The sequence below is a fragment of the Aphelocoma coerulescens genome, chromosome 5 (genome assembly GCF_041296385.1).
Source record: "Aphelocoma coerulescens isolate FSJ_1873_10779 chromosome 5, UR_Acoe_1.0, whole genome shotgun sequence".
Classification (NCBI taxonomy): domain Eukaryota; kingdom Metazoa; phylum Chordata; class Aves; order Passeriformes; family Corvidae; genus Aphelocoma; species Aphelocoma coerulescens.
The window spans coordinates 22,847,233-22,863,764 of NC_091019.1; the positions used below are offsets into that span (position 1 = coordinate 22,847,233).

The 16,532-nt window shown below is 40.8% G+C and overlaps 1 protein-coding gene across 1 annotated transcript in view; it reads left to right on the forward strand.

Annotated features, from left to right (window-relative positions):
- Window positions 1–284: 284 nt before the first annotated feature.
- The window catches only part of PDHX (pyruvate dehydrogenase complex component X), a 94,780-nt gene continuing 78,532 nt past the window's right edge, over window positions 285–16,532 (forward strand). Inside the window, exon 1 of the mRNA XM_069017103.1 lies at window positions 285–445. Coding sequence (XP_068873204.1) covers window positions 436–445 — 10 coding nt within the window. The 5' untranslated portion in view covers window positions 285–435. The remainder of the gene's footprint in view (window positions 446–16,532) is intronic.

Genomic DNA, 16,532 nt, shown 5'->3' on the forward strand with positions numbered 1-16,532 from the left:
CCCAAGGGTCATCAGCATTTTTAAAGACTCTTTATGTTTCAGAGAAAGAAGTCACACTGTAACAGTCAGCAACACTGTGGGACAGCTATTCAAAACTGATATTTTGTTTGAATATCAAGGTTATGAGTTCCTGGGGACCTGTGGCCACAGAGGCTTTAAGCAGATCCCCCACCCCAAAAAGGGTGTATACCAGCAAGCCTTTCCTTAGCTTGGAGGAAGGCAAGCCTGGAAATTGAGCCTTATCACAAGCATATGTCCCAGCTCAGTCACCATGTGAAACACCTTCAGCTTGATTGCAGATAATAGTCACAGCCTGTTCAAGCCGACTTGAAATCCTACTGAAAGGGCAGCTCTGGCTCCCTTGTCTTGTTTCTCTGTGCTTGTTTGTTGCCTAGTGTTTGTACCAGCACTGCCAGATCCAAAAGGCATTCTGAAATGAAAAAGGGTAAGTCTTTTTGTTAGATCTCCACATCCTGAGGCCACAGGATCATCACTCCCACCTCAAGGGAGGAGTTGGAAAGGGAGAGGGAGATGCCTTCCTACCCCTTTAGCAACCCTTTCAGTTAGATCAGTGTAAGCCAATTTGTGAAACCTCAAGTGATCACCTGCTTCACAGAGAGGAACAGGGAAAGTGGGGGCGGGGGGGTGGGAGAACCTAGGATGTGTATAAATATGTGAATTAGCAACACCTTTGCTTTCATTTTGTATGTTAATGAGATCATTTTGTGTTTTACTTTTGTGATGACGTTTCTCTGGCCTTAAGAATGTTTTTGTATGCCTAGCAAAGAACAAATCTCCAGGGACTGCTGGTGTTTTTGTTGACAAACAGGACAGGGAGCTTGGACAAGCATTCCAGGAGCCTTTTATTATTTTATTCCATTATCAGTCTCACATACAGAGTTGAGACCTTCTGTGTTTCCCCACAAGGGACCAGTGAGACTGGGGCATGAAATTCTCTTAACACAAAATGTGGCAATCCAGGGGTATTGCAAGGTTTCTCTGCCAAGCAACATGGCTGAGTTTTCTGGGAGTCAGTAACTCAGGGTGTTAGTTTGAGAAAGATACCTCCCACTAGTGAGTGTCCTCACAGGATGGTGAGGAGGTCACATGAGTCACAAGGTTCTCTGAAACTCTGACATCCATGCCTGGGGAGTAAGGAAAGAAAGGGGATAAATGGGGTTGGGGGCACTTGGTGCTTTTTATTTGTATCACCAAGATACAGAGATGCGTTATAAGTGGTGGAATATAATTTTAAAAAGGAGGAACTGCAAAGATGAATTTTGGGAATAACTTCTTGACTGTGCAATTTGTCCTTCTGAAGGGCGGGTTGAGTAACTGGAGGTGCTTGGTCTGCAGAGCTGCTCCTGCTCACTGTGCTGCAGTGCACAATCAGAATTGGAAACTATTATGACTTATGACTGAAATTGCAGTGTGATGCATCAAGTCCTTTTGAACTCTGGATGCTGCATTTGCCTATTAATATCTGGGAACAATTACCTCATCTCTGCTAAGGGAAGTGGTTGAGGCCCCATCACTGAGCACAGCACGGACTGATTTGCAGAGGCAGTGAGCAATCACCTATCCCATGAAAAACCAAGATGGAAAATAAACTGCAGATAACAATCTGGTACCAGCAGAGGGATAGGATAGCTGTAACCTGTTATGCATTTTTTCCATTTCAAACTTTTGGGATTGGGCTATTTGTGTTCACCTGATATGCTAGTAAATACAATTTTTCTTTTTAAATGCTCTGTAATCAACCCACACAGCTCAGTTCCTCTGCCGGTTCCCACACCTTCTTTCCTCAGCCCATTGAAAATGCTTGGCTGAAAAAAAAAAACCCTAAGAAACCACAAGTGGAGTGGATCATCACACTCCAGCAAAAACTTGGTTGCAGACAATTAATTTCTTTTGGCTAGATTATTCCCAGGGCTTACACATCTGCCCAAAGGAGTGAAGCAGAAAAATGCATCTCCTACCTAATGCTGAGCAGCAACTACACATTTGGTTTTGGGTGTGGTGTCTGGGCCGTACATCTTTTCTGCACACACAAGCGTGGGCACAGAGGTGATGTGGAGACATAGCAGTGCTTCTCTGTCTCAGGTGGAGGACAAGGGGAGATGGGAACCGCCTGCTGAGGAGTAGATGCTGCTACTTCCTTCCAGGAAAAGTTAGGAAAGAAAATATGACTCTGAGTAATTTTATGGGTTTATTTGAAAGAAGATAGCTACAAGTATCCTTTTATATCCTGCTTAAGGAGCTTGAGGTACTAAGAGGTCTATGGCCCAAATGTTTGGGTAGCAGAAGGTGGACCTCTTTATAGGTGGGGAGGCCGAGATACTGCGGTAACAGTGCCCATCCTCCTTTTCTTGCCATGTCCTGGAGAAAAAGCAGGTACACCCACTGCAGTGGAAATGGATAGCAGTGAAAGAGTTCAAGTTTTAGTATCTTAATATGTTCTTGAGTAGGTTGTTTTTTCTCTGTCAATTGCAATAAAGCATAAATCCTAACCATGGCTGGTTCATCACCTGCATGTGAAAATGTACCCATGACCCATGTGTCGCGCATGTGTTCATACATAAGTGGGTTCTCAGAAAAATTTGTCCTATATATGGAGCCCAAAATTGTCAATCACTCCAGCATGTGTCCTCTCATTTTCTCACTGGCAATGTCTGATTTTTTTTCTCCAGCTATTGTTTTGAGATGATGGAGTTGGAGGCTTCATTATTCTTTCCTTTAGTGTAATTGTAAATGTGTTTCTCCTAAATTCTGCTTTTGATAAACAGGGTGGTGTGATTATATCTCTGTGGAGTGCTGTGTGCTTACTTATTAGGGAGCTTTGTTGTGTGCACAGGAGTATAAAAAGTGCTGTTTTGGTCACTTGGAGGGACCTTGTAGTGGATGGTGTCAACCATTTCAGACAGAGACTCTGCAGTTCACCACTGTGCCATGTTGTATTCAGACATAAATCCTAGTGCTTCAGGTGATTGCTGCTGAAGCATAAAGCTGGCTTGTGACAAATGTGTATGTGGGAGAAGTAGCTCTAGCACCTATTCTCGCGGAATTATTTCTGGAGTGTGATATGTTCGAAAAGACCATTTCTGCAATGCTTTTGCTTTATTATACAGCTTTATTTTCTGCACTAATGTGGGGAAAGCAATAGTTTGCCACCGGGACCCAGTATAATCCACAGATGAGACATCTCAGGTAATGGTCTCTGGAGTTTTTTTGCTCATAAACCTTTAACTCTACTTTGGGCCTGTCAGTTTTATTTTACCACGTAGAAACTATAGCCTAGGTACTGAGCATGGTATGAAAGTGGGAAATTGCTGCTAGGTTTTCCTTGATCCATGTCTCAGGGGAAAAACAGGAAAGAAATACTAGGTTTTTAAATTAATCACTATGTGTTTTTGGGTTGGGTTTTTTATCCAGAAAGCAAGTTGCAAATAAGTAAAAGCAGCCATGACTTATAACTTCTGAAATTTTAACATACTATTTTTTTAGAATATCTTGAACGTTTAAAAAAAAAAAAAAAATACAATGTAAAAAAAAGTTATTTTTCAGTTTGGAATAGATTTCTTTTATTTTGCTTTTTTTTTTTCCCCCTCTGTATGTATCTGAATAGTGAGAGCCTTTTGAACCTTTCCCACTGGAAATTTGGTTGGACTTCTGATCAGCATACCCACACAAATTAAGATTAGGAAGAAAAAGAAATGAGACCTCTGAATGGAATGGTAAAAGAATATGAATTGAATGTTTCACATCAGCAGACCTTTTCGAAATCCATTCCAAATGGTGTAGGAAGGCATTCGAGGCAATCTTTGAGTTGTTATTAGCATGTTCAAAATAGAAAATCAGAGCTATGGTAAACAGAAAAAGTTAAATACAGAAACTGTACTGTAGAAGGGGATGGTGAGGAGAAGAGGACCAAGTCAAATGCAGGTCAGAAAGTGTAACTTCAGCTTCTCCAAAATTGCTACACATTCTCTATTTGCAAACCACCCGTAAAGCCACAATGGATTTCCAAGCACAATCCCCAACCACTTTTTCACTATGTTAGTATGACAGGCTGACATTTCTTTATAAACAGGACAGAGAACATGTTAGGTTTATTGTGCTAGGCTTTTGACTGCTTCATAGATACTTTCATAAACAAAATATGGAAACATGATCCTAATGAAATTACTCTAAACTGTGCTCAAACTAGTTGCAAAATTGTACTCCAAGAGTGACTATTAGTGATTCACTGTCAAACTAAGTTGAATGAAATGTGACTCCACTGTGATCTTTCATGGGCCAAGTACTATTCAGTATTTTCATTAATGACTTTGCTTATGAAAAAACAGTCAGTTTGCTGAGTTTGTAGGTCATGCCAGCCGGCCCTTTGAAAGAAAGGATGAAAGTTCAAAATAATGATGATACACTACAGAAGTGATAAGTAAATAAGTAAAACACCATTCCAGACAAACAAAAGCAAGAGCAATGGCTGGATATGTTGCACAAATATGCAAGTTGCACAAATATGAGACAGTAAATGACTTATTGGATGGTTGTTTTGTAGAAAGAAGGAATGCAGTGTTGCAGTGGATCACAGGCTATAAACAAGTTGGCAGTGCCATGCTGTTGTGAAAAAATAGATGAGAACATATAAACAGGTGTGACAGATGTGAGATAACAACACTGCCCTTCCAGCCTACTTAGCAGAAGTGGCACTAGCTTTAGATACAGTAACATGTTCAGCTTTGGACACCGTACTTCTTTTAAAATTAAAAAAAAAGCCAAACAAAGCCAGTTGCTTGGTAGTGCAGCAAGAAGGACTGGAGAGCTAATAAAGATGTTTTATGAAGAAAGTTTAGAAAACTAGGATTGTTTTACAGAAGAATTGTAGCAGTCTTCAAAACTTAAAAAGTTGTGAGAAAAAAAAAGATAAATCTTTCCCCATTATTAGTGAGACAAAATGAGAAATAACATGCCAAAACTATAGCAAATGAAATTTGGATTACATGTAGCAAGAGATTTGTGATGGTGTGGATAGGAATCCCAACAGCAGACATTTGTAAGAACAAGTTAGACTAACATCTTAGGGAATTACATAAGTGCAGATGATCTCTCTTTTGGGTGAGGGATGAACTGGCATCATCCTAGATCTTTTCCAGGTTGGCTTTTTATGATTCTGCAATATGTCTTCATGAATCATATAAGCATTGATGAAACAAAAATATTTGCATGGAAAAGACATTTGTTCAAAATTTTCTGAACAAGCTACATGCATTGACAGTTCATAAAGTTGGCTTTTGTTAGGATTTCACTGTTGTATTTGGTCACTTTTTTCTATATTTTGCAAGAAATTATAGGCATTTCAGGACAGAAGAGTAGCATGTGGACAAAACTTTTAAATTCAAATATGTGCAAAATTCAAACTGGCTGCAGAGAACAAGTGGGAGAACAGCTCACAATGACCTACTCTGAGTCATGTTTGAGCCTCACCTTTCTAACCTGTTAGGTAATTGTTTACTGTGTACTGTTTCCCTGCAGGTGAGTGATAATGAAAGTTCAAATGTTAAAAGAAATTGAGAGGTGTTGTTCTCATTAGATTGTGGGGAGCATTAACCTAGATTGGTCTATAATGCTACACTGGCAGCATCATTTTCAGCAGATAACTGCCCTCCTATCCACAAAAAGATACAACAAAAAATTTCCTGTATGCATATAACACAATTTCATAACCCATCCTGGTGCAGTATCCTAAAATACCTTTCAATCCTGTCTTCAAAATCTTTTTGTCAGAAACAGAAGTACAATAATCCTCACACCACTTATACACACAAAAGAAAGCCAATCTCTTGTTGGTGTTTTTGAGTTGCTTATGTACATACCTGTGTAGACTTGAGCTGAATCAACTTCCTCAATGACATATGAATAGATCCTGAATGCAAATGCATCTGCCAGATACAAGCAGTTGCCCTGTGCTGGGATTGTCTTTTCCTTTCATTTAGGCTGTCATGGAGCACTGAACTGCCTCATGAAGCACTCATTCATAGGGAAGTGCTTTTGCTGAAAGTATTAGAAAATAAGGTTTAATGGGTTTTGTTTATTTGCTAGAAAAAATTAAATTCTTAACGTTAAAAAATTAAAGGTAGCATAGATATTTCTGGTTTGACAGAAAAGTTCATCCATCCAGTTAATCAACCTGCCTAGTTGGCTTTTGTTTCATAACAAGTAAAACTTTTAGCCAATCCCATTGTTATTGTTGACCAGTGGTAGAGACCCAGTGAAAGGTGAATATGTGGAATCTGTTTCAAAAGAAACAGAAGAAGTTAAAGGAGTTTGAACTATTTTTTTTCTTTCACATACCATGCGTAGATCATCTCTTTTGTGATGCTTTTGCTCTCTGGTTTCATTCTTCAGTTTTAGTCTTCAGCTGAGTTCTCAGCTAAAGAGAAAAGAAGCTGAGAAGTCTTACCATCGAACTTCCATATCACTATCAACAAAGCAACAAGGAAAGGAGATCTAGCTATCCAAAATGCACCTGATAGAAATAAAAGGCATTAGTGTCATTCTTCTAAGCTGAATGATACTTGCTGTGTAGGAAGGTAGTAACAATAGGCTGGCTGCAGCTTACTAAGATCAATTATCTGAGGATCATCTGTAGTGAATGAACAATTTTTGTGTTTGGATGTGCAATGCCTGTGTTGGGAGAGTCAGCAGACAAACGTCGCAGGTCAGCAGCACACTCTGCATGGCACTGCAGGAGGGGTAAAAATCCTATGCAAAGAAAGAGCAAGCCTATGCTGGCTGTGGTGTCATATCAGATCAGTTTGTAGCAACAACAGATAAGTGCTAATGACTAATTTACTTAGTACTACTAAGTTAATTCTATTACCTCGAACAAGCCTCTCTCTGCCTTGGCACTTGGAGAATTCCAGTGCAAAACCAAGAGAGAAAAGATGACCCAAGAGTTAACAAGATTGAAATATCTTACTGCACTCTCCAGACCACAGCAAAATGGATTTGGCACTTGGTACTGTCCTCCTTGGGTACCTGAAATGAAGTTGGACTTGGATATATCAGGAAGCAAGGACTGTCTCATGCTGCTATCTTCTAAGGATAACTTGCCCTCTTCCTGATGCCTAATAGGAACTGGGATGTGCCTAATCAGACCAAACAAAAGATGTAGAGATTAAACTGCACCATTGGTATGCACTGGTGAGATGACTGGAGAAGATCTCTCACAAGCAACAGCTTCATTTCCATGCTTAAATGATTTACTTCTTTATTAAGTCCACTTGAATCAGCATTTCATCCCAGGAAATTAAATGTATGTGAAAGAAGAGTTGGCATCTTGACCACAAGCTATGCTATAGGTGCGGATTTAAATACACAAGCCTGCAGAGTTAGATATTACTAATGAAGGAAAGAGAGCAGAAAAATAATTTGCATATGCTCACTCTTGGGGGAAAAAAAATTACAGAAATCCTAAAAGGTCAATGGAAATTATTTAAAAGATGAAAGAAAGCAGTGCTATCACAAATATAAAATTTCCCAGAGAATTGCTGTTTCACTTCATGGGAAGACTTGATTTCACCAGTGTAGGAAAGGCAGCAGAATTACCTGCTTATAATTATGATACTCAAAGTTTTAAGACTCTCTGAATGTTTCCATTATTCTGGGGAAAAAAAAAAAAAAAATCTGTAGTTTGTGAATAACTCTGTCCTCCCCTGCTCAAGATCAGAAGCAGCCATGATATTTTGGCATGAAAAGTTTTATTTCCAGAAACTGCTAAGGTAAAATTTTGCTTATGATTTCTCTAGATTTCATTGTCATTTTAAGATCAGCTCCTGCCTCACTCCTTCTCAAATGCAGGATACAGGAGGAGGGCTGGGGAGATGGTGCTGGAGATGGCAGTCCTGTTAGGCAACTTTGTGCACTAGGGATGATGGTACTGCACTGGTGCCATCCAGCAAGAAGTTTTAGTCATTCTTAACATGAGTTGTGAATAGGACTTGACTGCTACAGGTGAAAGATTCCATATCCCAATTACTCACTGCTCAGTTATCCAACACCCCCAAGGTTTTAAATTTCTAAGGAAAACACACTTTGATCTTGATTCTCTGGAAAGAGGGCAATTTGTTAACCATGAATCAATAGGATTGCCTCTTGCCATACCAAAAAGTTCAACCATGTTTTGAAAGCTTTGTAAACTTGCTATGGCACAGAAACTGGGAACTTCTCCCACTTAGACTTTTCTCTCTAGTATTTACAGAATCTAGGATGTGATATAACTTTTCAGTCTGGATTTCAGTTGAATTCAGTGAAATTAAGATGTCAGGAAAAGTAAAAATTAAGAGGCATTCCAAGTTGGTTATGGGAGGAATCTTCACAAACAGCTATTTGCATTCATATGAAGCACCTTAGATTAATATTTATTTAATTATTAACTGATAACAGATTTACTTTGTTATTGTAAAGTGGAGTTGTAGAGGCACATGGAGAATCAGTCATCACAACTGATGGAGACACATTAAATCCTTCCCAGAAGCTGATGAGAAGGGGCACACAGAAATCTCAGGCAATGCACTTTGATACTTGAACTTAAAGCAAAAAACATCCCCAAATGAGACTTTTTGGTAACTGAGCACCTCACAACCATCATCACAGCACCCATCACATAACTGAGCCTGGCCTAGTGAAGAACAGCGTATTTTTCTGAGAGCATATCTGCACGTTGGCCCAGGGGAGAGCAGGGGCTGTCCCAGGCCACACAGGCAGCACCAGGATGAGGACATTCCTGTGGCTTGTTTCTGTTACTCCAGTACATTTCTGTTCATCATATAGAAGAATACAGCCTAAACAAAAACCTGGCAGATGGGTGAGATTTTTGAGGTGGTTGAAGCAGTGGAAGAATTTTATAAATAAACATAAGTGAACAAGCATTTGAGAGGTTTTCCCAAGAAAATACCAGCAAGCCACTGCTTTTTAAAAGCTTGGAGGAAAGATTTGGGAAAGCAAGTGCAGGTCACTGGGGAGCTGCCCAGGAATAGCACGAGTATCTCTGATGCTTTTCCAATGCCTCTGAGCAATATCCCAGCAGTGAGTGAGTGCCTGGTGGAGGCTGGGCATTTGCTGGTACCATGGCAGAGTCCCTGTAGGTCACACAAGCTTGTCCCTCTCCCCCAGTACTTGCTCAGCAATGCTGTGGCTGCTTTGAATCAGGTAGCCAAAAGTAGCTGCAGTTTTTTTTCCTGTGGTGACTTTGTTTCCCTTGGTTTACAGGCTGTAGTCATGCATGTTCCCAGAGGTGACAGGGCACAGCTTTGGGCAGAAGGCATAGCTGATGGCTTTATTTCTCAGTCCCTTGTGTTCTGACCCTGCATTTTCTTCCACGTGAGCTGCAAATGCTTGGCTCTCTGTTGGTGGCTGGTGGCATAACCCAATGGTTACCTTGAAATGTGGGTGCTAAGCCAAGTGCCTGGGAGGCAAACCTTTGTGTCCTGCTAAGTGTCCCCTCTAGTTTCTGTATATAAAAAATGTAGTTTTCTTTACATCTGACATTTTCTTGTTTATGTTACACGTAATGATGCTAGAGCAAACTTGGTGAAGTTGCAAAAGGAGTCAGTTTATCTGATTGTATTTGTTTTTCTTCGCTATTCTTAAAAAAATAATTAGATGTCATTAGTAATATCTGCTGTAGCCTGGCAATACATATAGTGGCAACAGATGAGATTCAGTCTCAGGTGAAACCGTCATTCCCAGCTAACGTGTGTGGGAGAGGCATGCAGACAAGATTTTCAGCCCATTTGTTCAGTTATGTAATGGCCTTTTAAACATTTTCCATTTATGGTGCCTGTTTAGTTTACTCTAAGTCACAATGGCTCCATGTCAGCCCAAGCCGTAACACACACCAGACAGCCCAGCCATAAATCAGAGCAGCCTATGGTCTCTGTGCATTTCTCCTTTAATGAGAAACCAAAATGCTCATTCCCTGACTTTTAAAATGAGACTTGAGAAAATAATTCATTCTGGTTGCTGCACAGAACAAACCTGTTCAGTGAGACTATATCTTTGCCCATAACAAACGAAAGAAGAGTTTAGAAACTCTGCCCTTTAAAAACACTTGAACTTACCTTTTGTGTTTTCTGGCTTCAATCATGATTGAAAGAGAAAAAACATGGTGGAGAAAAGCAATCCTGCAGTATAACTTTTGAACTCTTCAAAGTCAGGAGCACCGACAGGCTCTTTTTGCAGTATTTCCATACATCTCATTAAATGAGGTTTGGATTGGTGTCTAAATTACAATATTTGCTGGACTAAGAAAAACCCTGTCTCTACTGTAAACTAGTCACAACACAAGTTTCAGCAGTGTTGCTTCCTTTATTATCTTCCCTTTAGCACTTCATTCTCTTCTTAACTTTTTCAACCACCTAACACTGAGGATGTATCTTTTTTTATTAAACTTGTCAATGGTGAATTACTTGAGCTTCAGTGTTGGGAGTCAATGCTTTTTCTTCCATTCCACATCTCTGTGGCCCCTCACCATAGGCATGAGCCAGAATGCAAATCATGAAGATGGGGCTCTAGGGAGTGTAACCCAAGCACTGTGGTGTCCACCAAAGCGGTGCTGTAGCCCAGCATGGACTGTGCTGGGTTATGCAGTGCAGTCAGGCCCTCTTCAATGTGCATCTCACACATGTTCCCCAAAAATGAGCAGAAAAATGCGTGAGGAACATGATGATGCCAGTAAGAGCTGTGTTTTTAAGAAAATCATTGTGATGTGCTGGGGCTTCCCCCCTGTCAGAGCCAGCAAGTTCAGCTCAGGTGGGACTCAGGACAGGGTGCAGTGTTAGGGTGCCCTGGGTCATCCTGAACAACCAGGCTGGGTGCAGGCTTTTGTGGAAGCAGGCTGGCCACAAAATTAGCACAGCTGCTCTGCTGAACTGCCTGTGCACAGCACACAGTGCAGCAGAAATCCAACCCCCATGGTTTTTCACCTGCTGCCCAGGGCTGTTGTAACTCCTTAATTAGCAGTGTTCATCACTCACATGGTTAGGTGGATCTCTGTTTTAAGGGTGATGTTGTTTCTGGTGTTTGGACTGGCTTGCACAATTTTGGATGGTTCTGCCTGTCACCCTGACAAACTGAAACATCCGATCAGATCTTTGGCCTCTGTACTGGGCAACGGAAGGCACGTGGACAATCATGCACCTATCTTGTCAAGGTAGACAGCCCATGAGATAAGAGAGTGTGCCAGGTGGGCATGCAGATGCACCCAAGGTAGCTTCCATTTAGTGTGCTCAGCTACTGGTGGCACTTGAATTGTGTGTGTGGCCAACAGCCAAACCCTGCTGGGAACTGGGATAAACCCCGTGGCAATTAGCCTGTGTCGCGCACTGTGCAACCACAGCTAGGCCTGCACGCTCTGGGTGAAAGCAGCTGGGGTCTGCCCCGCTGTGCTGCCTCCTGTACGCCCTCGGGATGCAACCACGGTGTCCTGGGTGCTCCTGGTGCTGACAGCCAGTGCAGGAAGGAGAAGGATGGCTGTGCTGGGATTCAGCACTGATGGCCAGGGCTCAGCCTGCCCCTCTCCTTCTCTCCACCTTTTCACTGCTGTTCACCCCACATTCATTTCTAACATGTTTCTTCCTCGTTACAAGGGACGCATTAAACCACAGTAGGGCATAGGATGGGTATTAAGGCTCTGCCAGCTCACTGATTAACTGTGTGGGTGCCTCCCTTTTAGCTGCAGGCAGAGATGGGGATAGAGGTCAGTTCCTTGCTGAAGGTCTCTGGAGGGGTGCTCCCAAGAAACCAAAATGCTGCCTGGTCTGTCTGCCTGTGGGAGGGCAAGTCCTTTCCATGGCATTTCTGAGGGACATAAGCTCTGGTGGAAAAACACAGATTTTTGAATTCCAAACTCCCCACACTTCAGCCTAAGATGTTGATCCCCCTGTCTGTTGGGTTAAGAGCATACTGCAGAGGGAGAGTGGAACTGCTGTGCCTATTTCTGTGTTAATGAAGACAGACTGTACCTTATATTTCTTCTCTGTATTGACTTTATCAGATTGAAATCTGATGGGTCTGGTGTATTTGTGAGAGCCTTGTGTGCATTGTTCTGCTGTTTGGTTTTGATAAAACATGGTATTGTACTTGATGTTCTTTAGCTACGTCAAACCTTGCTTCATGGCTAATGCATGGCATTAGTCCATACCACAAGTTGTGCAATGCTTTACAGCAAAAATATTGATGCTTCTTGGGGATTAAGAGTGTTATAAGTTCAACTGAATAAGGAAAGATAGAAATGAGGGAAGAATAATTTCACTGCAAAATTAATTTTGGCAAGTTGTGTAAGAGAAAAATCCCCTTTTTCTTTACCCATTCAAGCATTATGCATTAATCTGTTTCTAAAAGCAAACCTTTTTCTTTTCTTTTGGTTTTAATTTCAAGCTGAAGCAAAAGAGTATGATAAAAAGGCAAAAAGTTTTGTCTGGAGCTCTTCAGAAAGCACATCTAACCCAGGCTGGGGGAGAGAATGATGAAAAATTTTACAGTAGCTGATCTCTTTCCCAGTGGATATTTCCAGTAAAGTCTCAAGAATTGGGGCAGTTCAAGCCAGCAATGTTTCTTGTATCTGACCAAATTCCTATAATTCTGCTGAAAAGAATGAGGTGTCAGTGGAGGTAGATTTGGTGCATTCTGCACAGAGCTGGCACTTGGACATGATCACTCTGGGAAGCTCCGATGGGAACTAAATGCGTATGGCCTCTGCAGTTATATCTGAGCTGCTAAATTGAACAGTGAAGAAACAGTCCTTGCTTGATTGTTTATGCCACTACACTTTCACAACATCCCTAGCACCCTTTTCCAGCAGTTCCCAGCATATTTTAGGATGGGCTGCTCCCCACTAGAAGTCTGCATGGAGAGAGGGAACCCAGTGGTCCTGGGGACTGCAGAGTTTAGTTTGCCTGCGGGGACAATAGTGGAAGGATCTGCAAACTGAGTGGCTTTTGCAGTCCCAGGGAAGCGGGCTGACAAAACCATCTGGCCCTTTGGCACCCCAGCTGAAGGCTGCCTGTTTAGCTGAGCCCTTGGTGAGCTTGCAGCACTATGAGTTTTTCCTTTTGGATGAGAATTTGAGGTTCTTCTCCCCTGCCAAGTGGATAGCTCCTTGTCCAAGCAGTGCTGAATTTATTCTGCTCCTTCTTTTTCCCAGCCAAGGAGGCCCCCACGCTCTGGAGGGCAAGGACCAGTGTGGATTAAATGATCCTGCTTACAGCAGAAATGCCACCTCCATTTCTCCAGGTAGAAGCAAGATAGTTCTCTCACATCCACCCTTTGGACTCTGATTCATGAGCTCTACCCATTCATGCTGGGCTGATAAAAGAGATTAGCAGCCTGATGGGCTGCCACACCTGTCTGTCTGTTATTGCCCTGCAACAGGGGCAGTGAGAAGGCACCATGTCAGCTTCGTATGCTCTCCAGGTCATATGCTGATAAGGACAAACAAGCTGCTTTTTTGCTTTTGTTTTTTGCTGCCCTGGCTCAAAACAATGTGTGGCAGTGACACATGACCACTCAGATAAATAAATAAATAAATTTTGAAATTTCATTTCCAGCATCAGTTCTTTGAGACTTGTTCTGCCTTCCCCCCCCCCCAAAGCCCAGTCTCTACTAAGACTGGCAGACTCTACTAAGACTAGCAGTAGCACTGCTACTATTAACCACAAGAATAATAACAGCAGTGAGTACCTGCATGAACCAGATAATGAGTTTATTAGATGCCATGAACACTTTTTATAATGCAATGAAAATGTTTTTGTCAGGTAGCCTAAATGCCTGGACTCCAACTAAAACCCAGACCACTGGCTTTCTTCCAGAGTATTTCTGACTATCCACACAGTAATTTTGGGGTCAGCGTTGCATGTTCAAAGCCAGGCTGTCTGAATCCAGAAGGTCAGAGAAGGATGTTCCACACATATGCAATGATTTATCCCAGCAAGATCGCTCCATCTTGCTCTAAACCCAGCACTCATACATATTACAGGGATCTCTATCCACCAAAGTTTGCATGTGGTGTTTTTGCATATTAAATTCCTGAGTCCTCAGGTCATCATTTGCATTGTGTATCTTCCTCTCTTGGGCTGACAGTGCTGTAGTATAAAAACACTGAGGCTAATTGTTCTACTATTACAAAGATCTCTTGAAACAAAGCAGGTTTGGAGGATGATGGAGAGCAGGTGCTCAGAACACAGGAAGTTCTGTTGTCCAGTGACAGGTACCACATGAAACCACAGATACTGTCCCTGGTATTGGCTACGTTTGTCTCCAGATGCTCCAAACCTTCACAAAAAGAGAGGCAGCATAGACAACCTCCACAAGTATCTTCCACATCTAATCCTATAAGCATTACATTAATTTAGGTTTTGCATAAGTACACATGTTTTTCTAGAAGTAGACCTGCCTTTATTTTATTTACACTGTGCTACAGCTGTTAGTACATTCAAGGACATAAATTCAAAACTACATTTAATCTCTGTGGATAAGTCATCCTGAACACATGAAGGGAGGAAATCCTGCAAAGTCCAGTGAAAATATTTTCAAGTCATGCATACTTTTTTTTTTTTTTTTGGTAGGATGCTGTAATTCATCCTTATGATTCTTAAAGAGGGCTATTGCTGTAGCAGAGCTGCATATGGGTTTTAAAGTTTTTACAGAAAGGTTAGACATTAAATTTCACAAAATTTCCATGAGGAAAATGAGAATATATGCCATTATCATGACTATTGATCCTCAGGCTATAGTAAGAGAAACAAAACTTTAGCCAGTGAAAGGAGAGAAAGCTGAATATCACATTGCAGATTCCTTGCAAAATCTGTCCTTTTCTTTTAGCTGCAACTATCAATTGGTGGCAAAGAAAAGCAAGTAAGGCTGCAGTGGGGTCAGATATAGAAGCAACCTTGTAAAGGGCCACTCCATTTTAAAAAGTAATTTTCATATTCATATGACATAAAGTATTTTTTAATATAAGCTTTGTTTTGTTCCTGGAAACTTTGTAGTTGTAATCAAAATAGAACAAATCTAGGAATGTTAGAAATATTACTATAAATTATTAATGAAGTACTGAAGCAAAAAATGAGATGGAAAACAAATGTAGAAATCAATATGAAGGGGGTTTAGAGGTAGAGTTTTGGGTGGTTTATTTTCTTTGGGGTTTTTTTGTGCTTATATAAAGTATCTTATTTTTCTTCTTCAGTACGAGTAGCACAGGCTGAAGGAAAACCTTACTGAAATGCAGTAATTCCAAAAGTGATCCTGAAGAAGCTGTGCCATGATTTTACCCTGAAAGAACTGGACCATCCATGTTTAAGCTAGCCTGAGAAATTTATTGTTTGATTCAGGTGGACATTCCAGGAAAATCCCTTCCACATAATACCTGAATAGTTCAGCTGCAAATGCACTGGCAACTGTAGCAATATCCAATTACAGCATTCAATAGTCAAGCAACATTATTTTATGGCAAATACCTGTGATAGCAATTTCCTGGTGTTTGTTTTATGTTTAATTCAAAACAGGCTCATAATAAAGCATGCTTATAATGGCATGACTTCTTATAATATGTTATGCACTGTACCTCATTAGTAAAAAAAACCCCAAAAACCAAGAAACCAGGAGAAATAGTCATGCTTAGCAGCAGAAAGTGAAGGGAAAATAATAAATAAAAAACCAAACAAAAAGCCCAAATGACATGTAAATGAGCACTTATCTCTCATCCTGCTATGATGCCCAGATGAATAAACAAGAATTAGTGTAAGCTTTTTTTGTTAGCGGATCATCCTGTAGAATTATACACGTTTGGTTCATTATGAACTTGTGAGCTGTAATTAGGGATTTTCTAGGTGCTGTGCAATGAGCTGGTAATTCATGGTGTTGTAGTGGCTCTCACATTAACCCCCCGATGTACATGTGCTTTCAGTGCACTCAGTATTAGCAGCTAACCAATGGAGTAAATGAGCTGAAATTACTGCAGGTGAAGAGTTAATTAAGAGTTTTTAATACACTTTATGATGATAATTTAGTGCACTACACAATTACATAGCTGGGAAGAGTAGAGCTTTCAGCCTGATCAGAGGATAATATGGTGGATCATTTCTCTTTTACAGAGGCCTGCTGATCTAGCATTCCTCAGTTGATAGAGTTGATCTCCATAAAAATACATGGTAAGAATTAGGTGGAAAGAATAACTGATTGCATAATGCTTTTGGAATAGGCATTTGCATTGCATATATTGGTGCCTACCTGCTACTGCCAGCTATGAAATAGATATGTGTATACATATGTGCCTTACATGAATGGGTGTATGGGTGAATGGGTTATTCATGTTTTTCAAAAATTTTATAGACAGAAATTAAAATATTTATACTAGTCTTAGGAGCGGCACAAAGTTAGGTTTCTTAATAAATAGCTTGTTTTCTTTCTAGAGATTATGAATCACATTTTATGTTTCTTAACTACTAAGGAGTAGTTCATGAATAATCAGT